The sequence below is a fragment of the Tenrec ecaudatus genome, chromosome 16 (assembly GCF_050624435.1).
Source record: "Tenrec ecaudatus isolate mTenEca1 chromosome 16, mTenEca1.hap1, whole genome shotgun sequence".
NCBI lineage: Eukaryota > Metazoa > Chordata > Mammalia > Afrosoricida > Tenrecidae > Tenrec > Tenrec ecaudatus.
Window position 1 is genome coordinate 17,702,631 of NC_134545.1, and position 27,277 is coordinate 17,729,907.

General features: G+C 48.5%; 1 protein-coding gene across 1 annotated transcript in view; it reads left to right on the forward strand.

Annotated features, from left to right (window-relative positions):
* The window catches only part of CORO1C (coronin 1C), a 95,306-nt gene that overhangs the window by 44,598 nt on the left and 23,431 nt on the right, over positions 1-27,277 (forward strand). Inside the window, exons 2-3 of the mRNA XM_075534507.1 lie at positions 2,974-3,173; positions 25,770-25,892. Of these exons, the coding sequence (XP_075390622.1) occupies positions 2,979-3,173; positions 25,770-25,892 (318 nt within the window). The 5' untranslated portion in view covers positions 2,974-2,978. The remainder of the gene's footprint in view (positions 1-2,973; positions 3,174-25,769; positions 25,893-27,277) is intronic.

A 27,277-nucleotide genomic window follows, 5' to 3' on the forward strand; every position in this document is an offset into this window, starting at 1 on the left:
GGCATGTCTGTGGAGATACAAAATAGCCAAAAGGAAGAATCCCTTACTTGGTTGGCCAAGCAAAGGAGCACACCAGGAGTCATGTCACTGGGACAGTTTACTGAGTCCTGGGCCAGAGTTTTTTTAAATTAGGGTCTTCTAGGGCAGTCACTGGCATCTGGTTGGTCTTCTTTAGGATGAGTCAGCACAAGAGCAAGTCTTCTGTACATCTGCAGTAAGAAAGGATGTCTGAAAGATGGTTTTTTTGCCCAGGTTTGGGGTGTTGATGGAGGTGTGTTTTCAGCCCTATGATGTCAAAAGGTCAGGTTGAGGACGCTTTGGTCATTTCTTTATGTTAGACAGTCCAGTTCTGGCCTCTGCCAGATCCTCCATCCTAGCCTTTTGTTTTACCTAATTAAGCAGGAAGCTGGCGTTTTGCCTAATAAGGGAACAGCTCAGAACAGGAAGTTCTTGTTTTAACACAGATTTCAAAGATGGTAGTCACTTTGCAGGTCTCAAAAGCATTCCTATATATTGGATACAGCGCTCACCCCCCCCCCCCAAAGGAAGCTAAGGGTGGTGACTCGCGCCACACCCTCTAGTGAGGCCTCACTCTCCCTGATCCTGCCTCACTGACAGAACAGACAATGCACTCCCCAATGGCCCTAGAACCAGACAGACCTCGAAAAATAGATTGCAAAATGAAGGACTGTGTCTTGATAGGGCAGACACAGTGGCAGTACACTATCACCCTTGGGGCTCACCGTGAGCTGTGGTGGGCTTGATGAGAGCCGGCTGGGTTTTTGGTTTTGTTTTGGTTGTGGCTCCTTATTTGCAGTCAGTTCTCTCTTTACGCTGACTCCTGCATCCCTGTCGATAGACACACCATGCCTCTACCTTCTCTTCTGAGCATCTGGGGGGAGGGAGTCACAGGCTCCCTTCTCCTGGGACACTGGAACACAGGTACACGCGCACGTGCCAGCTACACGCACATGTTCGCATTCCTTCTTCCAAAGTGTCATCGCCATGTCTGCTCCCATGTAAGCCTCCTGCCCTCCTGGGTTTGTTTCTCCTCGCTTTTATCCTTTACTGCCATTGTATCAGGCGCGAGTGCCGAGAAATGCCACTCACATTTCTCTCGTAAGTTACCGCTTGATGTCCTCTGCTTAATTCTCTAATGAGGTTTCCACCTTAGGACTTTGAAAGAACTTTTTGTGTACGAAGGCTGCTCACCCTGACATATGGCACCATCCCATCTCTTTCTGGCCCACTGGTTCTCAGCACACGTGTTGGAAGATGCTGGAGGGAGAGAGTGCATGCAGATGGCTGTGGAGGGAAGTGTGTTCTGAGAGCTGCTGGCTGGGGATGGACCGTTTTTTAAGCTTGTGCTTTTCTGCTTGGTGTTTACCACCTCGGGGAAGCTGTCTTGTGGAATCCTTTCTCGAGAAGCGTGCATACCGCTCCACAAGCAAAGGACACTGTCAAAGCATATAAGGCTTGTCACGTGCCATTGTCTCGACCAAGCATTCCAAGTGGATGGTCCTTGTAGGCAGCTGGAAAGGCCTGGCGACAGCTGAGCTGAGCAGGCAGATGCTCAGCTGCCTGCCAAGGGTCTGTTGCCTCAGCCCAGCCAGATGCCCCAGGAGTTGGAGTGGGGCCACTTTTGCACATGCCTTGGCATGGGATAGAAGCGGGGGTCTGGCAGGAGAGGAGGGAAGACTTTCCTTTTGGGTAATGGGGAGTCCAGACCCACCAGGAAGTGACTCCGAGGGCAGGAATTGGCACCCCCACCATCTGGCACAAGTGGACAAGTGTTGGCCTCCCTGTCTTTGTGGGCCATCAGGATGACTGGTTTTGAGCTGAGTTGCCAAAGGTTCTCTGTGCTCCAGTTTCATTCCCCTTTCGGTTTGCTCCTGTCTCCTCCCTAGTGGGATAGCAGTGCCCTCTGCCTGCCTGCCCCTGCCCATGGGAAAGTCACATCGCCCGGGGTTGGGCGAGGAACCTCGGTTGGGTGGGTCTGGAGAGCCTACATCTTGGAGCTTTCAGTGTGCAGGCACAAAACAGTCTTCAGTGACCACTGTCACCCCGCTTCCTCCAGTCCTGGTTTACTGGGGGAGGGGAGGGCTTGCAGATCAGCCATCTGGATTCTTTTGCCTCCTCCTTTCCTCCCTCCTCCCTCCCATTTTGCCCAGCCACCTGGCATCTTTGCTGCTTCCTGTCTAATCCTTGAAATTTGTCACTGCTGCCAAACAGATTATCATCCCAAATTTTCCTCTCACTACATCACTTACTCTTTAAACACTTGCTCCGCTTTCCCAAGACCTGGCTCTGGACCTATTCGGCTGCCTGTCTCCGCTCAGACGGATTTTTCCTGTTTCTGGCTTTGTCGCGTGCAGCAGTACCAGGCTGCTTGGCCCCGAGTTGATTCCCTCCTTGCGTCTGTTAATGACTAGAAAGCTCTGGACAAGAACAGCTGCCTGGAGCTCCTGGGCTCGTCCCCTCACCGTGTCCTTGGTCCTGTGGCCACGCTCCGCTGTGCACACGCAGAGGGCTGAGACATTGGGGAAAAGCTCTTTAGGAAGTGAACAGTCTGAGGAAAAAGCCACAAGAACCTAACTTGGTTTGTAGCATTTTTTTCAGCGCGGGGAGAAAAAAAATTGATCGGATAACTTCATTCTGGGGTTTTCTTATCTTTAAAACCAGGGGGTTGGAGGGAGTTTCAGTTCCCACCCAGCCTGAAAGGCTAATTTGTCTTCCTTCTTCCCCTGATCATTCTCCTGACATGAAAAAAACAGATAGGCTGCTTCTGGGTCCTGAATTAGGTTCCCCCATCCCCGGCATTTATTGTAATTCTGTCACTGGCGTATGTGGCCGCCCTCCCTGGTTCGGGCAGCTAAAGGGAATGTGGGTTTGAAGCGAGCAGAGAGCCATCCCGAGGCCCCTTCTGTGCTTGCCCTCAGCTTACGCTAACTCCATCCCGCCCTTCCCCTGCAGGCACTATGAGGCGCGTGGTACGGCAGAGCAAGTTTCGGCACGTCTTTGGGCAAGCGGTGAAAAACGACCAGTGTTACGATGACATCCGGGTCTCCCGAGTGACCTGGGATAGTTCCTTCTGCGCGGTCAACCCCCGATTTGTTGCCATCATCATCGAGGCGAGTGGGGGAGGAGCCTTCCTCGTGCTTCCTCTGCACAAGGTAAGTGACCTCGCCTTCCGGTCTCCAGAAGATGGACTGTAGAGATTGACTGTCCACTCAGCAATGCCTGATGGCTGGTGGGATCCAACGCTGATGGCTCGTCTGGGAGGCTACGTGCTCTGGACCTCGCAGAGCAGCATCAGACAGAGCGAGGGCCTCTGGCTGGGCGGGCTGAGGAGGAAGAAGAATGTTGTGGAATGATGATGTCAGCGTGGGCTGGACAGGGATATTAGGATTTGGTTAGTAACCGTCACAAATTTTTCCTGTGTCAAGCAGCAGCATTTGAAAACAATTACCGATGCTGGATTGGGCTCCCTTTGTTTTCAAGTGGATAAAATGATGCGTTTCTTTTTCAGTGGGCTGTTGTGGGATGCTGTTGAGTCAGTGCCGACTCACAGCAGCCCCGTCCCTGCAGAATGAAACACCACCTGGTCCCGTTCCACCCTCACAATTGTGGTGTTTGAGCCCATTGTTGCAGCCACTGTGTCCATCCATCCATCTCCTTGAGGACCTTCCTCTTTTTCACTGACCCTCTACCTGACCAAGCATGATGTCCTTGTCCAGGGTCTGGGCTCTCCTGATAACGTGTCCAGAGTGCATGAGACGAAGTGTCCTCATTCTTGCCTATTAATTATTTAATCCTCAAAGTACCATCCTTGCTTTTGGACACTTTAAAGAGGTCTTGTGCAGCAGACTACCCAATGCAAAATGTCGTTTGGTCTCTTGACTGCTGCTTCTATGAACACTGATTGTGATCCCAGCAAGGTGAAATCCTTGACAAATAGTGTCCTCTTTGGGGTTTTTTGTTTTGGCCAAGTCATGGGGACTGAGACTTAGTGGATTTTTTGAATGGCAACTGGGATACTAACTCAAACAAATGTTCTGAAGCACTACAGATTTCCAGGCTGTACAATGATACGCCGTAGCATCAGATTTACATGGCGATAGTGGGCACAAAGGAATGCTCTTTATTGCAAGTGGATCTGGGTGGACTGGGCTGCAACTCCATTTGAGATCCCTGCTTCACCCTCCCAGAGAACCCCTTTCCAGGTGGGAGAGAAGTGAGGAGTTGTGTCCCCTGCTGGTCCTTTTGGAATAACACCGCTTGAGATCCGTGTTTCCTTTATCCGGAAGTCCCTGAGTTGGGCATGGGGTGAGGGGGACAGAAGGGGTGGGGGTGGCGGGGCTGGGAAGAGGGACTAGAAGATTTGTTGTTAATTGGTTAACCTTTTTAAGAGGAAGGTATGTTTGCATAGCCCTGAGCTTTAGACAGAGAGGAGCTAGGTGAAGATGCAGATGTTGAGTTACCTCCCAGCTGTTTTCCCCTCCGCTGAAAGCACTAGGGAAGGGAACCACCACCATGCCCCCTCCCCCCCTCAGTGCCATCCCTCCAACAAACCAGCTCATTAGTAATGGACCAGGAACTTCTGAAAGTGCTTAGAATAAAGGGAATTCCTGTCAAGTGGAGTTCTCTATCATACAAGGGGGTGGCGGGGGGTGGGGAGGGGAACTTCACCCAGTGGAGCTTTCATAGTATGCCTTTTTCCCTTTTAGGGGAGCATCAGCAACTTGCTCTAAGTTAGTGCACCCTATGACATCACTTGGGAAGGTTCTGTCTGGTCATAGTGAATTTTTTCGTAAAAGCAGTTTCACTCAAACCTCGTTTTTTGGCGATGGCTGATTTAAGAGACCAGCCTGCAGCTATGAGATTTTCTTTACTGCTCAGGGTGGGGGGTGGGGTGGGAGAACAAGGGAGGTGCTGTCAGCCATCCAAACCAATGAGTTTGAAAAATGTTTCCAAGAATGGAATTGCAGATTTGCCAAATGTATTAAGTATAATGGAGACTACTTTGTAGGTGATAAGCTTGTTCTATTAAAAAATTTAAATACGTAGCTTTGGGAGAAAAATTCTGTTTGGGGGGAGATGCCCCCACGTATATGTATTGTAAACTTCTGATGTTGACATTATGGTCTGCTTGATGTGCTGTCACACTACATACCGCCTCACTGGGGCATCGGGGGTGATCTTAGAGAACTGGCGTGACAAGTGTTTCGGTGAGCAGCTCACCGCCATCACGTGGATTGGGGTCATGGCAACCCTCTCTCTGTAGGGTCCCCAAGGCTACAGACCTGTGGGAGAAGAGAGCTCCATGTGCTCCCTTGAAGCAGCAACGAGTAGGTTTGACCCACTGACCTTGTGGTTAACATTCAAACATTTAGCCGAGAGTATATCACAATAAAAATTCAAACTCACTTCCGACTCACAGGGACCCTATAGGACTGGGTAGAACTGCCCCTGTGGTTCCTGAGACGTCACTCTTTATGGGAGTAGAAAGAGTCATCTTTCTCCCTTGGAGTGGTGGTGGGCTAGACCGCTGATCTTTGTGGTTAGCAGCTCAACACACAGCCACTACACGACCAGGACCACCCCCTGAAATCTACAGAGACTCTTGATTCTCTTTAGATTGAAGTTTTAAAAACATCATTTTATTGAGGGCTCGTGCAACTCTTCTCACAATCCATACGTCCATCCATTGTGTCAAGCACATCTGTACATTTGTTCCCATCATCATTCTCAAAACATTTGCCTTCTACTTGAGCTCTTGGTATCAGCTCCTCATTTCCCCAATTTTTTTAATATTAAAAATGCTATGATATTTCTGCCTAAAGAATCACTTTGAGTGTTAAATACTGAACAATTATTACTGTTCCTCATGATGGTTTTGAAGTTAGGGTTGAGTTAAAGACAGCGTTTGGCTTTTTTTTTTTAAGTTATTCATTGGCTTAGAAAGGTCTTACTTATACTAACTTTTAATAGTATGAATTCAGACATTATAAATGCTACAGACATAGACCGACCATCAGCCAATGCTCTGTTCTTTTCCGTCCTCTATGTATGTCCACATTACATAATGTATGTTACACATGTTACACATTCTATTGCCATGTATGTTTCCACTGATTTTTAGTTTCTGCTGCAAGAGCAAGGAGCATTGAAAAACCTGGCTGCCCCGTGGTGGACTTTATGATGGCCAGCTGAGGAGACAGACCCAGCTTGAAAAAATAAGCTTGCAGGCACGAATGCACACACACACCCACGTACGTGTGCACTCACTGCCACCACGTCCATTCTGACTCATAGAGATAGATTATAGGACAGAGTAGACCTGCCCCTGGGGATTTCTGAGACTGTAAGTCTTTCCAGCCTAATTTTTCCTCCCCTGGAGCAGCTGGTTGTTTGGAACTGCTAACCTTGAGGCTAGCAGCCCAAACACTTAACCTGCTGCATCGCCAGGGCTCCTCAGCTTGGTACTTGAAAACCATAATCTGTTTTGTAGTTCCCCTTTTTATAGACTGAGGAACACGTTTCAGAATTTTTTTCCTCTCCAAAGAATTGGGGTAAACCCAATAGAACTCAAACCAAACTAGGCGTTTACTAGCTCATCTCCCTCTGAGTTCTGACAGTTCACTTCCGTTTTCTCATCCACAAAGCGCATCTTTGCTCTAACAAACCTTGGGAATCTTTGCATCTGTTTATACCTCGAACCAACTGCCATGAAGTCAGTGCTGGCTCATAGCGATCCTATCTAGGGACAGACAGCCTCGTCTTCTCCTGTGGCATAGCTGGTGGGTTTCAACTCCTGACCTGTGATTACCCCACCGTGCTTCCAGGGCTCTTATTATTATTATTTAATACCATTACAGAGACGAATGCAGTTCCTAAGCCAGCTGGAGCTTATAATTTGATCTCATGTTAAGTGGCCTATACTTGATGTATTTTTCTTTTTTTTTTTTAAATCATTTTATTGGGGGCTCATACAACTCTTATCACAATCCATACATACGTCAGTTGTGTAAAGCACATTTGTACATTCATTGCCATCATCATTCTCAAAACATTTGCTATCCACTTAAGCCCTTAGCATCAGCTCCTCATTTTTCCCCTTCCTCCCTGCTTCCCCCTCCCTCACGAACCCTTGATAATTTATACATTATTATTTTGTCATATCTCACGCTGTCCGACATCTCCCTTCACCCACTTTTCTGTTCGTCCCCCAGGGAGGAGATTATATGTAGATCCCTGTAATGGTTTCCCCCTTTCCTCCACCCTCCCAGTATCGCCACTCTCATCACTGGTCCTGAAGGGCTCATCCGCCCTGGATTCCCTGTTTCCAGTTCCTTTCTGTACCAATGCACATCCTCTGGTCTAGGCAGATTTGTAAGGTAGAATTGGGATCATGATAGTTGGGGGTGGTGGTGGTGAGGAAGCATTTAGGAACTAGAGGAAAGTTATATGTTTCATCGTTGCTACACTGCACCCTGACTGGCTTGTCTCCTCCCTGCAATTCTTCTGTAAGGGGATGTCCAGTTGCCTACAGATTGGCTTTGGGTCTCCACTCTGCACTCCTCCTCATTCACAAAGATAGGATGTTTTGTTCTTTGATGCCTGACACCTGATCCCTTTGGCACCTCGTGATCGCACAGGCTGGTGTGTTTCTTCCATGTGGGCTTTGTTGCTTCTGAGCTGGATGGCCGCTTGTTTACCTTAAATCCTCTAAGACACCAGACACTATCTATTTGATGTATTTCATTGTTCTGCTCCTTCTTTGGCCTCAGAGGAATCAGGTTAAAATAAGTAGCTTTTAGGCTCCTCTGGATGAAATACTGCTTTTTGTAGATTCCGCGAAGGTCTTCTCACTGACTCACTGCTCCTTTGCTCCTTCGATGGTCGTCTCTGAGCAGGTGGGATTGCTGTAAACCAAATCCCGTGACAGGACAGTAAGATCGACTATTCGGCCCTCTGGCTTTTACAACAGGTAGGCTCCAGGGTACTGTATGAAATCAGGTGTAAAAGTGGGTGTGACGTGTTATTATCCCCCACATTAAGGTTTTTGCTCTGAGCGTCGGTGAGGTCAGCATTTCAAGACCACCAGCCCCTCCACAGGAGAGAGGCGAGGCCATCTGCACTCTCAGAAGCCCACGGCTTGCTAGCAGTCAGAATCGGCTCTGTAGCAGCAAGTTGTTTCATTTTTGAGCTGCAGTGCCAAAGTAAAACTTTGGAAAGCACACAAACCATTTTCCTGTGGCAGCTTTTAAAAAATGTTCACTTTCATGTATTTATTTCATTTGGAATGTTTCCTTTGTGCTGTTGTGGGGGGAGGAAAGAGGGGCATACAGCAAGGCAGACACCATTCACCCGTTTCCCCAGGTACAATTCAGTGATGCTGGTTGCCTGCCTTCTGGGAACTGTGCCACTGCTCCTCTGCCTTTTCTGTGTTGCTCCCCCTTCCCTGGTCGCATAAAGTCACTGTCTCTCAGCTCACTGTGACTGCGGCCCAGGTTGCGTCCAGCAAAGGTGAGCAGTAGTGTTTCCCTCACTGCATCCCTAACCTTCTTCCACATGTTTCTGCCTAGGTGTTTTCTAGACCAGTCCCCCCAGGAGCTCCTGCATCTAGTTTTTGGGTGGCTGGTTTCCTGGTCTACCCCAGAAAGTAGGCTGCCCCATAGATTGCTGGCACTGAGTGCGGCCTTTGTCTCCGTCAGAAAGACAATATTGAAGAGAAAAATGGATGGGGTCCCCAGGTATAAGACGCACCCAGTAATCCTGATGGTAAGGGCATTTCAGCTGGGAACAGACATCCCAACAACATTCAAACTCACTGCCCTTGAGTCGATTCCGATAGTCGCCCTATAGGACAGGGTAGTATTACCCCTGTTATTACCCCTGTGGGTTCCCGAAACGTAGCTCTGCGGTCTTCTCATTCTCCTCTGGAGTGCTCTTGGATTTGAACTGCTGACTTTGTGCTTCGCAGCCTAGTGCCTAACCCATGCTGCCCCCAGGGCTCTCTCCCTCTTACAGTATCAGTGTCTGTGAGACAGTTTTGTTTTGAAGGGCTGCTGCTTTGTGGTTGTGAGAAAGAAATAAATCCCCAAGTCTAGAAATAAAAGGTGATGCTTGAAAATCAGGATTACAGAAAGCTCTGTTTTTATCTGAGGGGTTTCTGGCAAATGTTCAAACCCCCCCCCCCCCCTTTCTTTTCCGATTAGAGACAGGCAGGTAGACTTGGGTAACACCTTTGGGGCTTCAGCTCAGTAGTGAAGCAGTGCTTGGTTGCAAGCTGGAAGGAATTGGGGTGAGCCCATCCACCACGCTGGGAGAGAAGGGCCACGGCTTCGGCTAGCCGTCTGAGGCAGCTCTGCTGTCCTGTGACTCCAACTCCACTCCATGGCAACAGGGGGTAGTTTTGTTTATGAGCATATTAATATTGATATGCACATACTGATATTGCACAGGCTGATCGCTGGTGGGTCCCGGGTGAGCCTTTCAGGAAGGCTCTTGTTAGAAAGCGTGGCTGTCCACGATTCTCTCCTTAGCACTCGCAGTTACAGGGTTTACTGTGGCCGCCTTGTGGGCTTTGTGGTTAGATTTCTGGGTTAATGTATTGAACAAATTGGCATGGCAATTTGTTCTCCAGGACTGCAACATGGGAAGCAGAAAGAATAATAGGGGCATAGGATATATTTCAGCCCATGGCAAGAGGCAGCCTGGGAATGAGCGCTGTTTATCTCAAGTGGGTGTTACATGACTTCTGTCAGGAAGGACGTAGTAAGAGAAAGTAGAATTTTCAGCAGTACTGCAGGAGGACTCTGGGAAGCGCTCCTTTCTGGGGTAGGGCAGCTCCGATTGGGACAAGATTCTGGCTCCTTTAAGGCACACTCCCATCAAGCTGTGGCTTGCCACCGCGTCAGCATTTTGCAGGCGGTGGCTCAGTCCATCTTCTTCTTCTTCAGTCTTTCAGAGGATGAATTAGCAGCAGCCCAGCTGTACAGAATCGGCTGTGTGGTTTTGGCTGTGAGACACTTTGCGTAGTCTCAGGGAGACAGGGTTTTCAGCTCCCTTGTCACTGCTCACTGGGGCTAAATTGCCCTCCCTCGGTGTGGAGCCAGCAGGCATTTCTGGGGAGGCACGAGCACACTTGCTCACTCATCCTTTGAATCATAGGTAACCTGCAACCCTAGCCTTAATCAAAAGGAGTGTGTTTGGAACTGTGGTTAGAGGTACATGCTGTTCCTCTTGACCTTCACATGGAAGGAGGAGGGTAAGGCCCAGGATGGCTCCTGCCTTCCCTGACCACTCTTTAACCCTGTCCTCTCTGGACGGTTCTCTTGAAAGAACCATGGTAAATTGCAGTGATGGTGGGTGTCAATCTGGCCGTCTCTATTGAGAGAGACACTCCTCGGGGCTGTGGTGGCTGGGTCTGGCGTGGCTATGTGGCCCCTTCTTCACCCCGTTGGCAATTTTCCCCTCTAGTGTAGGAGCTGGTCTAGGGGAAATGTTTGCCCTTAGGCTTTATTTATGCCTGTGAACTGTCAATTATACCCCTGGAGAATAATTTGAGGGGCTGGCTCTTTCCTTTTTTTGGATCATCTAAGGATGCTAACATATTCTCAGTGCCCAGATGAGAAGTTTGTTTATTACCTGATGGCTGCTTTGGGTGGCGCTAGGATTCCCTTCTTTCACAGCATCTGGGTTGAAAAAGACTGCTTTGGAGTTTCTTCCACACCACTATTCTGACTGTATTATCACTATATACTATTATTTTCTAGTTGACTAGAATACTGAATATGTGCCACCTAGCCTTACCATGACGCCAGAAATTGTAAGGTCTTGATAATTGCACTGGGGTGTGGTTCCCTCCCACATTAAACGGCACTGTGAGTCCTGAGACTCACAGGTCTTTGGAGCTCCTCTGGGTTTCATAGCCGGCAGGCACCATGCGTGGAAAGGGCTACGGATGTGCACTAACAGCCAGCCCCCATTTACCAACCAGGTGAGCGCTCCATCGTGAATGTGCGTGCTCCGGCCCTGACTGGGTCACTTCACGTTGTTTACTACAGGAAAGTCTGGATTGTAAACATTGGTGGTGGGATTTAAGGTTTCCTTGTGTTTTGTTTATTATTTACCGAACACTTTATTTTAGCCAGTCTTCTACAATGACCTTACTAGATGCATAAGTTAAAAAACAAAACAAAACAAAAAATATGAGTGGCCATTGAAAATGGCCATCTCGGTTGGTTTTGCTGGTATTGGTGCAAGATGAGAGATGTGTGGTTACCGAGCCAGGTAAGAGGTGCCCACAGGTAGCCTTTCGGTAGACGTTGGAGGCCTTGGCTCGCCCTCCCTCCCTCCCTCCCTGCAGTACCAACAGTACAGAATGGGCGCTTTCCTCAAGCAGCACGGAGTGAACCCAAGTGAGCACTGTTGTCCCTTTTAGAGTTTTGGTTTTCACTGGGTCCTACCCCGCATTGTGCTGTGTCACCGTTAGGAAAAGGCAGTGGCTTCCTGTCCTCTGCACAAAAGTGAGGCTCCCGAGTGCCATCAAAATGTTCCCTTTGTCATCAGAGCCTCCACTCCTGCTCCAATCGAGCTGTCACGTCTCTTTTCTACGTTTGGAGAAATTGCAGCAGAGACCAATTGGTTGCCCAAAGCGCTATGTCTTTTGTGGATTTGAAGTTAAGCCTTTTGGGGTTGTCTTTGACTTGCACATGGTGCGAATGTATGTAATTCATTACACAAGAGAGAAAAGGAAAGTTTCCTACTGGTGAAGGATATTTTTTGTTATAGAAACTCTGGCCTGCTTTTGACACGTAATCCTTGGCAAGCTTCTCCTGTGATTGGAAGGCTTACTGAGAAAGAAAAGCCCTAGCTTGTCAGGGCGCTGATCCTGCCGGCTTGGGGACTTGCCATAAGGCTTGGAGGCTCCTTGGTCCCCACCCTGCCTTGGGAAGAAACAGGACAAAGATGAAATAGCAGCAGCATGCGCTCCTCAGAGGGCTTCCTTCGGGCACCATGCTGACACACCAGTGCCTTTCTCACAAACGAGTTCAAAAGTGGTGGCCTGTGACCTGACGGGGCTTGTGTGTGTGGCCCAGGCACGGCACAGCATGGCACGGCCTGTGCTGGCTGTCGCCATGGTCCCAAGTACTAGGCCTCTGGCTTGAAGACGGGGAGTGAATGTGGGTGAGTGGTACATGACAGCTCGAGTATAACAGGCACATGATACCTAGCGTCCTTCTGTGCTGTGGGATGCCCAGTATATTGGCCCCTGAAGAGGGTGGGTGATGGGATGGGCTGGAGAAGGGGGCAGGGGAGGCTGGGGAAGGGGGCAGGGGAGGCGAATGGTGGGAGACAGCAGGTGCAGAACAATGGCTTCCAAATTATGTCATGAGCTGCCAGTCACGGGGTGAGCACTGCACAGCCTCATTACCACATGAAGTGCCACAGAAGGGCCTTTTCATTTGCTCCTGGTTACTGCGTTTACCACAGCCTTGCTTGGGGCTGGTTGGGCGGGGGGCACCCTGCTCACCCCAGTTAACAATGGAGCACAGAGTCCTGGCAGACAGATCCTCACAATGTGCCCCATGGCTATTTTTTATGACAGTGAGTGGCTGTGACTCAGAGTGTGTCCTAGCAGATGATGCCTTCCCCCCACCCCCAGTGGCAGGGTGTGCTTTGTGCAGTTTGCTGCTGGTGTGTCCACAGCCACCGCCCAGCAGGCCTGACAGGGCTCTGACAGTGGTTTTTACCATATATGGCCATCAGCTCGCTGGGGCTCTGGGCTGTCAGCCGGCCAGGATCATTTCCTTCCTGGGCTTTGATTGGCTGCACGTGAGCTCAAAGAATGGTGGGATCAGTGAGTCTGTGGTGTAGGGAGGCCACTGAGTCAAGTGCAAAGAGCAATTAACTCTTTCCTTGCTCTCTGAAGCCTGGCCCCAGCCCAGAAACAAGTGCTATGGGCAGGCTGAAGGATACAGGGCAAAACACCCGACCCCCCAGGCCAGGACGATGACCCATCTTGGGCCACGACCAGGCTTCTGACCACAGATGTCTCTTGAAGAGATTCAGAGTTTAACAGGCACCGGTCTGCACTCAGGGTCTGGGTCTCTCGAGAAGCCACGTTGTGACCATATGCAGAAGACCCTCTGCTCTTATCACGGGGAAATGGCGGGTGGTGGCACACAGCTCTGCTTTCTCAGAAGAGCTGGGACTCTGGCCCTCTTTGCTGGCAGGGCTCAGAGTAGAGGCTCAGTGACAAAAGACCACCGTGTGTCCAGGGCTGGCCTTTGGGCTTCGTGTGCATGAAGACCTTGTGCAAAGGGTGACCTGGCTCAGCCTCAGAGCCCACGGACTTGTCTTTCAGTAAAGAAAAAAGCGATTATATTTTTGTTTCTTATTCTCACATCAACAAGAATGCCCTTTTAGACTGAGTGGGAGCTGGGGCTGGAAGGGGCAGCCTGGAGTGGCCGTGGTTCACAGAGGGTTTCTCCTGAGCGCCCCTGACTCGGGGGCGGGGGTCCACCACCCAGCCCCTCCTGATAGGACAGGGAATGCCGTGTTGCTGTTTTCTTTTTGTATTTGCACTTAAAGTGTTCTGGTCACGCTTGTGATTTCAAGGGGAATTATGTTTTGACCCAGTTCTACCTCCCAGTGGGTTCTTGGCTTTTGCTTGCCCTCAAACCTGAAGTGTCATATGGGATACGATATGATGTCTGTATAAGGATGAGCAGAAAGCACTAGGCTTTGACTTGATAAACTCAGTACAGTGTCTCTGGTGGCCGTTGCATGTTTAGGCAAGGTTGAATAAGGAAATGTAAACTCAGCAAAATGGTAATTGTCCACAGTAACTTCTCCCAAGTCCTGACGGGAGTTTGCATGTGGTTTGTAGTCAGTTTTAAGCTGCGAGCCCCAGTGTGGCAGTGATTCAATCAGAGGGTCAGCAGATCAAATCCACCTAATGTCCAAGGGAGAAAAGACCTGGTGGTCTGCTCCCAGAAAGATTCCAAACCAAACTAACTGCCCTGGGGCTGGTTCAGAGCCACCATGTAGGACATAGTAAGGCTGCACCAGTGCGTTTCCGAGACCGCCTCTTTCTCCCACAAAGTGACTGCTGGTTTCGAACTGCTGACCTTGGTGGTAGCAGCCCAACACATAACCTTTACGCCACCAGGGCTCCCCATGAGTCTGGGTCAGCCTGACAGCACACAGCACAGCATCCGTTTCAGGGTACAGCCGCCTTCTGGAGAGAGCTTTGCTGCGCTGTGCCCACAAAGGCTCTTCTTTTTCACTTACCCAGGCAGGCGAGGCCTTTACAGAGAGCCACACTGCCTCTCCCTGGAAGCTTTCGTTTCTAGCTTACCTTACCACACGGGGTAACCCAACCTGGCCGGTTTATTCCAGAACCCCTCCTCCAGGCGGGCGGTTCTGGTTCCCTTAAATGTTTTATTCTTCAGAAGGTCACTCACTGACCAGGAGGCTGTCATCAGGCTGTAGGTCCTGTGCCTCAGTCTTTTTGGTGTGCTCTCCCCAGTCCCACAGCCATTCTGGTTCCTCCCTGTGCTGTAAGGGGGCCGGGTGGGTAGGGGGGTGGTCCTGAGGGCCTGCAGCATCACACACAGCCACATAAATGATGCTGTCAGAAGAAGGTGAGTGTTGAAAAAGCAGGGAAACCCACTTCAATGTGCATCCATTTTGAGGCCTTTGAACTCTGCGCATTGTGAATGGAGCCCCTATGTGCGTGTCGGAAGCTTGTCCTGCGCTTCCGGGCACGTGTTTCACTGGCTGCTCTCCTTGCTGGGAGCTCAGGAATTCCTACTGGGGTTTGCCCTCCAACCAGTAATGCCTTTTTGTCAGTGCCTTTGAAAAGATCTGCTTTTGATTTATGGCCCGTGTGATGCACTTATTGAAGTCTGGGGTCAGAAAGTGGCTTTGGTAAGCAGTCTGCGCCCCCCCCCCACTCCCTAAAATGAAAACGAATATAAATAGGACAACCTTTAAGTACACCTTGAGTCAGGTAGTGCACAGCGTGCCTTTGATTTCCCTCCCCAGGATGAGCTGGAGACTGTGGCGAGCATTCAGCGTGACCAAGTGATAATAGTCACAGAAGACTGGAGATTTGAAATTGGGGATGTACCCGGAAGTGAGACAGCAGCCTGTGCTGCTGGCTAGATAAGGGCGCTACTGAACAGAAAGCAGCCAGACGCAGCCGCCCAGAATGGTTGGGTGTGTACAGTTGAACTCCAGAATGCATCAGCTCATTGAAGACACAAATGTGATGCTCCTCAGATGGGACCACACACCCTCTGAGATTGGTTCTCTGAGTTTGAAGGCTTACACAGGACCCCTCAGCCTACTGTCATGACATAGTTCACAAAAGTCAAGATCTGCGTCTAGGAAAGGGAGTATATTGTCTGGGGTCTTAAAAGCTAAGACCCAATGAAGACCAGGTGTGGGGGCCTCATCTGACCTCCTCCTGCTTCTGTAGGGCGGGGAATCCAACTGTACAGTCCAAGGCCAATAGCCAAAAGGCAGAAGCCAGACCTGCTTCACCTTTCCTTCTCCATCACCCTATTCTGACACCAACCATCCCTCCCACAACACTCTAGTTCTCTAATCTATTGAAATGGCTCCAGAGAATTCACAGACAATGCTTAGTGGTGGGGTGATAGGTTACCCAGTGGTAGGGGCACACTTCCTTTGCCCTCTCACCCATGCTGGTAGCACATGGCTCTAGTTCTCTTGGGAAGCCCATCGGCTGGTCTGCCTTACAGTCTCTGCGGCTCCTCCACTTGAGGCAGTGGTTTTTTACATGCTCCACCGGTGGCCTTTCCTCCTCGATGGTCATGGGAGTCCTCTTTCTTCCTGCTTCTGAAATGGAGTGGAGAGACGGACTGTGTCCCTGTGGTCGAGTTTTACATGCCCTGTTTGCATGGTCCCACTAGTCATTCGAAGACATGAATAGATGAGCCAGACCAAGCAAGAAGGTAACCAGAAACTCAGAAGAAACAAATCTACACAAGCCACAACCTTGTCTACCGTGAGAGCAGAAGAACTAGATGGTGCCCAGCTATCGCCACTGTTCATTCTGAAAGAGATCACAGCAAGACCCTGATAAAAAGAGAGAAAGATAGGGAGTGGCAATTCTTACGAAAAGAACTCAAATTCTCAATTAAAACAACAACAGCAACAGACAAACGGGGACAGAAGAGAACAAAGGACTTTTCCCCAAGACTATAGTTCTGAGCCACTCTTTAAGTAAACGAATGAAAAAATAAACCTAGAACTGAATTACCCCGAGTTCATCTTGTAACAAAATAGCAAGGTGGCACCCGTAATAAAGGGTATCACCTGTAAGACAGGCAGCCTACTTAAAAACCACCAGATCAACAGTTGTTCCACAGCACAGGTGAGACTGTAAAGTGGGCAGGGAAACCAGAGCAGTGCAGAAGAGAACAAACAAGAGCAAGCAGGAGCGCTGGCTGGCGTTGTGATAGATGTAACCAGTGTAACCAGTGCTACTAACCCTGAATGGAAATGAACACAATAGAATCTTATTTTAAAAGGAAAGAAGAGGTTGCATATTGGTGACCTTTGATTTGACTGTTTAAAATCCCTGTCAGTCCCCTTCTATCACTCACCACAAATTAGAACCATATGTCAGTTATGAAAAGAACTAGACCTGCTAGGTAAAGGTTGGGTAGTCTTAGTGAAATGCTTCCTCTTCATTCTTAGAGAAACCAGTAATTATTAGACTGGTATAATAGTGAGCAAGCTAGCATATGGATTGAAAATGATCATACGAGAGGTCACTTTGACATTAAGAAGTGGCCAATCTGAATGATGGATTATATAATATACATGATTTACTGGGAGTATCTCAATATTAAATTTTGAGGGTGGGTTTAGGAAGATGAAAATATCTGCAAGTAGGTACACCTGTAAAACCGATACCAAACCCAACCCACTGCCATTGTGTCAATTCTGAGCAAACAGAGCAGAACTGAACTGTCCCATACACAAATCTACTTTTTTTTTGCTTTAACAAACAAATGTATTTAGTTTAGAAGGCTAGAAGTTTGAATTCCAGGCAGCAATTCTAGGAAAAGGCTTTCTCTTGCTGTCTGCTCAATGTTTAGGACAGCGGTTCTCAACCTGTGGGTCCTGACCCCTTTGGATATCGAACAACCCTTTCATGGGGGTTGCGCGATTCATAACAGTAACAAAATGACAGTGATGAAGTAGCAACGAAAATAATGTTATGGTTGGGGGTCACCACCCCATGAGGAGCTGTGAAAGGGCCGCGGCTTGAGGGAGGTTGAGAACCACTGGGTTAGGGGGAACGTCCGTGTCTCCTTTCAGCATCTGTAGGTGCACTGTTTCTTGGAGGTCACCATGGGTTTGGGCGTCACTGTTCCTTTTTTGGGGGTCTAGGGGGTTCTCAGCATAGGGGCCCCAGGTCAGAGGATTTAGTTAGCTCCCAGCGTATTTTTTCTTGGTGGCACTAAAGCCCCTTCTTCTCTGCGTCCTGTTCTCTCCTTTTCTCTGTCGTAAGATAAAAGGTGATGCCTGCCGTACTGGGGTACTGGGCGAGAGCCCCTGAGCGCTGTGAAGAATGATCACAGCACTCCCCAACTGCCAGACCAGAGTTGCAGCCCCGTTGAATAGACACGTATTTGGGGCGACAGTTCAATCCATACCATTACACCCTTTGGCCCTTGAAAGTTCATCTGTCTCCCTCCAACAGCCCCCTGCCCCAACAACATTTTATTAGGTTTTTGGGTAAAAGTTTACAGAGCCTATTTATTTCCCATTCGACAATTCTTACACCTTTTGTTTCACACCACTCACTAGTTGTCATCCCCTCTTTCCACATCCTCCCAGGGCTCCCCATTCCCCATCACGGACCTCCCCCTTTGGTCTGTGTGGTAGTGGTGGTTCTGAGGAGTCTGACCCGCCCAGGTGTTCCTGTCCATTGTGTGGCGGCTCTCTGGGAGCGGCTTCCATCCCAGTGCATCCCATGGAAGCGACTGCCTCATCCTCTCCCTTCTGGTTTGTAGCCCAGGGCTTAGCCTTTGTCCCACCAGGGCTCTTGAGACCATTCTCAAAACCAGACACACTGTCCTAGCGTCACTTCGTCACTTCTGACATAAGTCGTTTAGCACAGACCCGATCTGGAGCTCATTCAGGGAAACCTGTTTGAAAACTTCCATGCGAGTCTGTTGGAGCTTTAGGGTGTTTGGATTGCACAGTGTGTGGGGGCTGAGTGCCCCTTTAGTATTTAAGTTTCCTTCAGGGAGGGAAAGCCCCGGGGCTGTGATGGTTACTCAATGTGCTGCTAAGTGCAAGCTTAGTCATTGAAACTGTCAGCCGTGCTGAGGGAGAAAGATGGGGCATTGGGCCCCTGTAAGGAGTCAAATCTTGGGAACTCTCAGGAGCAGTTCTACCCTGTCCTGTAGTCCGCATCGGCTTGATGGCAGTGAGCTTGATTTGGGGTTGTTTTTATGTTTTGGCTTTTTGTTTGTTTTTTCTTATTTGGGGGAATGAGGAGTGATGTGAATCAATGCTTCCTGTCATTGAGTCCATTTCTCTAGGACTGTCCTTGTGAACTTCCAAGACTGTAAATCTTTACGGAAGTAGAAAGCCTTGTCTTTCTCTTGCAGAGGGTCCAGTGGGTTCGAACTGCTCACCTTGCGGTAAGCAGCACAAGGCGTAACCACTGCGCCAGCAGGGCCCCTTGGGAATAAGTAAACACCAGTAGGATTAGGTGGGATCACTTGTGGTTTCCCTTTAAGAAGGGAATCTTTATTCTTCAGAGCAATGTTGAATGTTACCTGCTGCAGGCAGGCGCAGGGCTGTTGTTGCAGTTATTTAAAATGGTGAGCACTCCTTGCTAGATCCACTAGATGTGTTTGCATTTACGGACACTTGAAATTCGATCTTTACCTCCATCCTTTACTAAGAAAAGTGGCGATTGGATGAACATGTTGCCATTGTGTGGGTTTCCTGAAGCATCAGCTTCTGCAAGCTGGGCCCAGTCTGTCTGCTGCTCTGGGATTTTCTAAAGTGCTTTTCCCAAATCCAAAGCAGAGATGCTGGAGCTGCGTGGGAGGTATTCTGCCACTGTGAGGGTAGCTGGCTGGAACGTGTTCAAAGCCATCCACCTCAGCTCTGGGCCAGCCACATGGACATTTCGCTGTCACACCTTTCCCTTGTGCCAGCTGTCCACGCTTCAGAGGCGGAGTTTTCCTTTGGGCTCAAGTTGCTTGGCCCCAGGCAGGCCACTGGATCCTTCAGATAATGTCGCCTCTGAGCCAGCATCCCGACCAATTTCACAAATGTGTCCCATAGGGTCGATTTTGGGGCCGGAGCCTTTGGGAGCCTTGGCAGTGGTCTTCACCTCTAGCTGGCAACCCCAACCACTGGGGTGGGGCTCTTACCTAGAGCGGTGCTGTGAAAGCTCTCTTGCAGCAGCGATGGGGGACGTGTAAGAGACCGATACAATTAAAAATACATGTATGTATAAATGTAGAGTCAAAATGATTAAACCTACAGTTCCATGCTAGAAAAACCTAGGCATGTGTTGCCTAAAGCCCACGACACCCACACTGAAATCGGGCGGTGTGTGATTCCCACATTGACACCCTTAGGGGCTGGTTTCTGGGTTTTCTCATCGCCACTGCTAGGGGACTGGGGCCATGGCAGGACTGTAAGAGTGGGTCTGGGGTTTTTCTAGCCACTAAGGAGGATAATATGCACCAAGGAGAGCTGCTTTCCCTTTAAAAACAAAGCAAGCCCTATGGGAGCATAAATCAAAACCAACCCCCTGCCATCGAGAAGATTCCAAGCTATAGGGACCCCCATGTAGCGTGTCTATACCTTTATATCAGTGGTTTTCAACCTTCCTAATGCTGCGACCCTTTAATACAGTTCCTCATCTTATGGTGACCCCCCCAACCATAAAATTATTTTTGTTGCTACTTCATCACTGTCATTTTGCTACTGTGATGAATTGGGCGATCCCGTGAAAGGGTCATTCTATCCCCAAAGGGGGTCGCGACCACCGGTTGAGAACCGCTGCTTTATATCTTTATAAGAGCATCCTGCCTTATGGTTCGTTCTCCCATGGAGCACCTAGTGGGTTTGAACTAACAACCTTGTGGTTAACAGTCCAGTGTCTAAATCCCAACACCACCAGGGTCTGGGACTACAGATGTATGTATATGTGTGGCCGGACAGTAAGCGACACATCCTGTAGATGTAACGGAAATGACATCCTGAATGGAAGGTTGATGAAGCAAATCCATGCGTTGATGATGTGGCCCTGGGAGATTCTTAAAGTCACCTCTTGCCCTGCAAGTTATCTAAAAGCTGTCATTACTGTAAATCTTCCAGCTTCATCATTTATTTAGATCTTTTGCCACCCTGACATGTACCTGTCGGAAGTGCCCTTCATAAACCTCGTGTGTTGAACATGGGAGCCTTGGGGCTTCCCGGGGTGCTGAGTGTGTGTGCGCATGGGTGTGAATGAAGAGGCATTCTTAGATCCCAGTGCACCATGTCTTTCAGCAGCGATGGCACCCTGACCTTGCCATATAAGGCTGTGCCGGTGTTCTTCCCTTCTGTTCCCGACGCTTCATCTCGGCAGCTTATAATTGCCCAGCTTCGCATACTTAATAACATGCTCATCAAGCAAAATCCACCTTGGCCATTGTGTTTGGGTTGGATTTTGTTATGGGTCAGAAGGTATTTGCAGGTCTGATCTCCCGACTCGCCTGTGTTTGTGAGCACCCCAAATGTGAAAAGGACCAGAGTCCATTTCCAGGGCTCCCCAGTTCTCCCACTACTCCTTTTGTCCCTTTCGCCCTGGCAGACATTTGAATGAGCCCTCTCCCCCACGCCCCACCCCCCCACCTCTGCCCGTGGCAGTTCTTTCCTGGCTATTTGTTGTAACATTGTCTGTGGTGACCTGACAGCCGGAGGAAGCAGCTGCTCACAGAACAGCCTTGCTTTTCCACTGTGTGTCTGCCGCCAGCTGCCAGTCATTTGGAGATCACTTCTCCATCCTTTTCAGAACCCCTTGCCATTTGTGGGGGAGGGGGGACTTTTTTCTTCCCTGTCCAAATCTATAGGGTCCCTATGGGTCAGGAATCGACTGGTTAGCAGCAAGTTTGATTGAGTTACATCCAAATCTAGTCTGAATGATCAGCGATGGTTTTGTTCTTTGCCTCTTGATTTTTTTCCCCTCGGCTTCAGTTTTTGTTTTGATATACTATATTCTCAATTTAGAAACCAAAGATAACAAAGTCCTTCTAGCCTAAAGGTTATCGTGAGAAAAGCGATAGAGGTGTGGGGGTGAGTTCGTGGAAGCATGTTAGTTCTTATTAGTATTTCTATTTATTTACTGGCGCTCATGTTTCGACAGAAATAAAGGGTGTCAGTGACAGCTACCCTGTAAGTGGTGTTCGGCTCCCAGTGGAAATGTTGGATCCCTGTAAGTGCTTTTGTGCCATAAGCGGCAGAAGTTGTTAATAACGTTTTTCTTAATATCTTAGTTTACTGAGAAAACTGCGAGTGAGGAGCTCTTCACTTGTATCCAAGTTGCTTGATTTTACCTTTAAAAAAAGTCAGTCAGTAAGCTTTTCAGTGTGTGACTAAGAACAGTGAGTAGCCGTACTTCCAGCTTCGCCTAAATACGGCTTTGTAGCTGGGTTGGGAGAAGTCCCTTGGTGTCTGCAGATGGTCCAGGTGCAGTGAGGGTGATGTGCTGTCAGGGGTGCCAGATGTGGTTTGCTGAAGAAGCACCCCAGTTGGCCAACACACGGCAGCAAAACAAAGCAATGGAGGGAGAAAAGCTTTTTTTTTTCCCCCCCTGGGTGTTACTTTCTCCTTTTAATGTAAAGTTAGTAATTTAACATGGGTGACTTTATCATTTTTAATTGGGTGTGTGTGTGGCCCAAATTGGACACATCAAGCAAACTCATAGGACATGTACACTTACCCACAGGACTTGACGGATGTTCATATTTTGCCATTGCTTGTTGTATATCTCTCATTTGGGGGGAAGACAAAGCAAAACAGATGCCGCTGAGTGGTCATTCCTCTCCCTACCCTCTTGCTGCCGACCCAGGGACCTTTAGATCTTCAGTCTAACGCGCGCTCTCCCAACGGGGCGTTCTGGCCCCGCCCATCTGCTCCCCAGAGGTAATCATGCTACAGAGTGGCAGGTCTTGGCACTTTTGTTACATTCATACGGGTTTCTAACGCATGTTTCTAACTTGGGTGTGGGACGCTTTTCCATAAACGATACTCTGAGGAGCCATTGAATTGCTTCTGCCTTTTCCCTGTTCTCGCGAGTGCCAGGGCGGCAGCGGACACCTTTCCTGTAAAGTGTGGCCTTGCCTCCCGTACACGGAAGAGCCCCAAGGAGCGGTGTTGGGGGTGTTGAGGGCAGAGGGAGCACAGGAGTTGATGCCAGGTGCCGCCAAGCCATGTGTGCCGAGTGCAGCTGTTTCCTGTCGGGCTTTCTCCAGGACGCAGAACTCCATCCCTGCCTTCCAACCACCAGCCTTTGGGCTAACAATCTCTTGAAGAACTAACTTTGACTGCCCTCTGTTAAGTGGTGCAGGCAAGTTGGGTCCAACTCCCAGTGACCGGTGTGCAACAAAACACCGCCCAGCCCGAGCCATCCTCCAGTGGTTAGGGTTGAGCCCGTGGCTGCAGCCAGTGTGCCAGTCCATCTTGTCAAGGCTCTTGCTCTTTTCCCACTGCCCCTCTACTTACTTTTCCAAACAACATGTTGTCCAAAATACAAGAGATGAAGTCTCCTCGCCGCCATCCCTCCAAAGAACATTTTGATTGGACTTCTTCCATTTGTTTGTTCTTCTGGCGGGTCCATGGTCCTTGCAATATTTCATTGTAAGCATCATGTACAAGTTTAACATGCACAAAACAAAAGTAGTATCATGGCTTGCTCATGCCATTTGCCCATTCTTTTAGACAGTTATTTACCAACTTTGCCCGTATGTATGTTGCCCTTGTCTTTTCCGAATTCGTAATTCGCCTTTTCATTTCACTTTATTTCTTTTTTGGAGCACAACTCACGCTGGATTTGGTCTTGTTTATTTTTAGCATCAATCTTTATGGGTTTTAATTTACTCTTAGGCTGTCCTTTGTGCATCGAGTTGAGTAGTACCCATCCCCTGTCTTTCCCCCTCTATTCTCTGGGAAGAATTGTTTGAGATATTTTGTTTCCTAAATGTTTGGCCAAATTCCCTTGTAAAACCTTCTGGACTAGTCTAGTGTTTTGTCCTGCTGTGATTGATTTGTGGGGAGGTGTGGGTAATTGGTAGACTTACGCTGTGGGTTTTCTTAATGGTATGGATCTGTTTATTTTCACTCTCTCTTGTTATGTGTCTTATGTATATTTAAGGCTCCAGGTTGTCCTCTGAGATGTGCTTTAGCTGCTTGCCACAAGTTTTGTCGTGTCTTATCTTTATTGGTCAGTTACAACTGCATTTCTTTTGCCCATTATGACTTTTTTTAACCTGGCAATGATTTACTTGTTCCTTCAATTAAAGCACTTAAACATGCTCACATGACTATATGTCTCAGCATTTCCCAGGTATTTTCTCACATTTGTTTGCTGCAGTCATGCCCTCTGAGAAGTCTGCCCACAATCAGATGAAGTACTCCCTCTTGCAAAACTCTGACTTCCCTCTGTGGTTGCTTTTACGATTTTCTTCTTCTTTGGGGTGTTGTGAATTTCCCAGCAAGGTGAGGAGCTGTGGAGTTATATTACCTATACTCTTTGGCACTTGTTCTTGGTGAATTTGAAGGCTTACACTTGAATTGCACCTGAAAATTGTGACCATTCGACGCTTCCCCTTTGCCATCCTTCCAGGCTTTTGATTTCCTTCTTCTGAAATGCCTATTAAAGATGCATGGCAGACCTCACTGTGACCTCCCTGCGTCGGAATGTTGTAAATTACGAAATAACACATTATATGAACGAGCACCTCATCCGTGTAGTTTAAATAATAACAATAATGACTATTATTATAAGGCCATGAGCACTTACAGGTCCACCTGCAGCAGCTTGCATGATAGAACATTACCTGGGGTGAGGGCTGTCAGCATGGCAGGGAAAAGGCCACCCCACGTGGCTTTTTGTGAGGACGCCATCGGAGAAGTAGGTGGGAACAGCAGGCCACAGGTGTTCCGTAGCTGTTCCTGCGTAAGGGAGGGCCCCAACTAGGGATGCAATGTAGGGGTTCCAGACCTCTAGGATCTGGGAGTGACATTTCTTGATTTCTTTAGGTGCACCAACAGAACAAAGTTCTCCCTGTTTAGTTCTTTACCGAAGCTCTGGTGCCGCAGTGGTTACACGTGGTGCTGCTGATCTGCAAGGTCAGCAGTTCAAGACCTTTCCTTGGTGGGAAGACGGGGCTTTCTACTCTCATGAAGAATTACCGTCTCAGAAGCCTGGAAGGGCAATTCTACCCTACCTTATAGGGTCACTATGAATTGGGATGGACTTAGTGACAGTGAGTTTAGTCCTTTACCAGGTTGTCTCCTTCACTCCTTGCAGCTTTAAGGAATTAAATGTTATTGTTGGCCTAGGGCAGCGGTTCTCAACCTGTGGGTTGTGACCCTTTTGGGGGGGGCGGCGTTGAACGAGTCTTTCACAGGGGTTGCCCGATTCATAATAATAGCAAAGTGACAGTTATGAAGTAGCAACAAAAATAATTTTATGGGGCAATGAATATACAGATGTGCTTTACACAATTGATGTATGTATGGATTGTGATAAGAGTTGTATGAGCCCCTAATAAACATGAGGAACTGTATGAAAGGGTCGCGGCATTAGGAAGGTTGAGAAGCACTGGCCTAGTGGGTTACACATTAAGCTGCTAACCTCAAGGGCAGTGGTTCAAACCTACCAGCCACTTCAAGGGAGAAAGATGGGCATGTCTACTCCCATAAAGACTGAAAGACTGGAAACCCAGAGGGTAGGTCTCCTCTGCTCTGTAGGGTGTCTGTGAGTCAGAATCAACTCGATGGCGGTGAGGTTGGTGTTTTTTGGCTTTATTCTCATTTTACTACAAAGAGGCAGTACTGTGGACTGTGCCTCGCAGCTACTAAATGGCAGAAGGCTTCTTCTAACCCCCAGAGTCTATGTGATAGTGTTTTTTGTCATTTTCTATTATGACCTCCTTTTGGATGATCATTTATAGGAGATCCAAACTGGGTTTCAGTCATTTTATTTGGACAAAGCAGGAGCACATGAAAGAACCGAGGCTGTACATCTCGATTTAGAGCTTACCTTTCCCCACAGAAGGTGGGCCCACCTGTCCCCTCCACTGCTGACTGAATGTGCTTCTGTGGCCCCACACACAGCCCTCATGTCTGTCCTCGTGAAGCGGTCCTCTGCTTTCATTGGTGGCTCAGTCAAGTCCCTCTCTCCTTTCCCTGGACTTCACACCCAGCCAGGACGGGACTGAGGACTCACATCTATGTCTCCAGCACTTAGCATGGGATCTGGCCCACAAATAGCATATACCTAGTCGTATTTCGTGATTGGTGTCATGACTAAGTTTTGCTCCTATGGGTCTGTAGCAATACCTTTTGCCTGAATCTGTGTGTTTAGGTAGTTGAGAGTCTTGTGTGGCACCAAGAAGGGGAGACATGGGCCTGACATAGCATAGATGTTCCTAGATCACCGGTGTTCCAATAATAAGCGTGTTTTTCTCTTCTTTCAGACTGGCCGCATCGACAAGTCCTACCCTACAGTATGTGGCCACACAGGGCCAGTGCTCGACATTGACTGGTGTCCACATAATGACCAGGTCATTGCCAGTGGCTCCGAGGACTGCACGGTCATGGTAAGCACCCCAGAGGACTGCACTCAACAGAACTCTAGCCTCCTGCTGTCGGTGGTGGTGGTGGTGGGGGGGGGGAGATTGTGTGTGTGTGTGTGTGTGTGTGTGTGTGTGTGTGTGTGTGTGTGTGTGTTGGGAAAACAGAAAAGCTTATCATTTCTCATTGTTTGTTAGATTATACAAAACTTGGGCCACATTCAAGTTTCACTACAGGGAAGCCTTTTACACGCTCCTGTATTAGGTTGGCAGTGACTGTTTTTCCATGTGCGTGCATGTGCCTTTACATGTTAGTAGACCACTGGCATCTGCTTTGGGATGAGTTAGTGAAAGAAGAATGACTTCCCAGTAATTCGGTGACTGCTTGTGATTACCTGGTTCCCAAAGAAAGGCAGGGAGAGCAGCCGGCATAAACTGTCTGATGCCAGAGTGCATATAAAACGGGATGGTCTTTGCCCTTAGATCAGCGGATAACAGTAGCAAAATGACAGTTATGAAGTAGCAATGAAAGTTTTATGGTTGGGGGTCACCACAACATGAGGAACCATATTAAAGGGCCACGGCATGAGGAAGGTTGAGAACCACTGCCTTAGATAGAGTATATTGGAAAGAGGATTACCACCATGTCCTTGACCAGCCCAGGGAGGGGCAGTCTCCCCAAGAGCTTCCCTAAGTGTCGATGAGATCACTATACTATGTGTGGGGGGGTGTCTTATGGTGATAAGTCATGCCCCTGACTGCCTTGGGGAAGTCCCTCCACCAATTCTGTAATGTCCTAGGTCTACCGTAATGCTTGTGTCCTAGTCATGGCCCTGATCCCACTCCGGCAGTCCCACGGATCCCTAGGATGGCTTCATTTGCTACCAGCCGTGTGGTTGTGACCGTTTCCTTTGCCCTTCCAAGTCCTCTGAAAGCTCTGTGTCTCCTCGAACCCTTAGACCCCATGGTGACCTCAGGCTAATGTCTCCCTCATCCGGGTGATAAGGCTCTGTAATTGTCCTTGTTCTGTGTAAGACTTAATAAATACTCTCTTAATCAGTAAGACTTAATACATGTTCTTTTTAAAATAAAAAAAAGAAGAAAGAAAGAAAAAACATTTGGCAGGGTTGGGTAAGTTTCTAATTATGTTCGTGATAGTTTAATGGGCTTATACATATGTCAAACATATCAGTTTGTATGTTGGATATGTATCATTTATTGTGTTAAATCACACTGACATACATCTTGGTTAGGTTAAAAAAATAAAATGGGACAAGTCTTGGAACCTAGTGAGAGTGTTTACAGGGGCCTGTTTCCAAGCTAATGCCAGACGTGTCTTCTGTCCAGAGACCCTGGGGAGGAAAACACTCTTTACACAGCCATGTAAATGACAGAATTCAAAGATAAAGTAA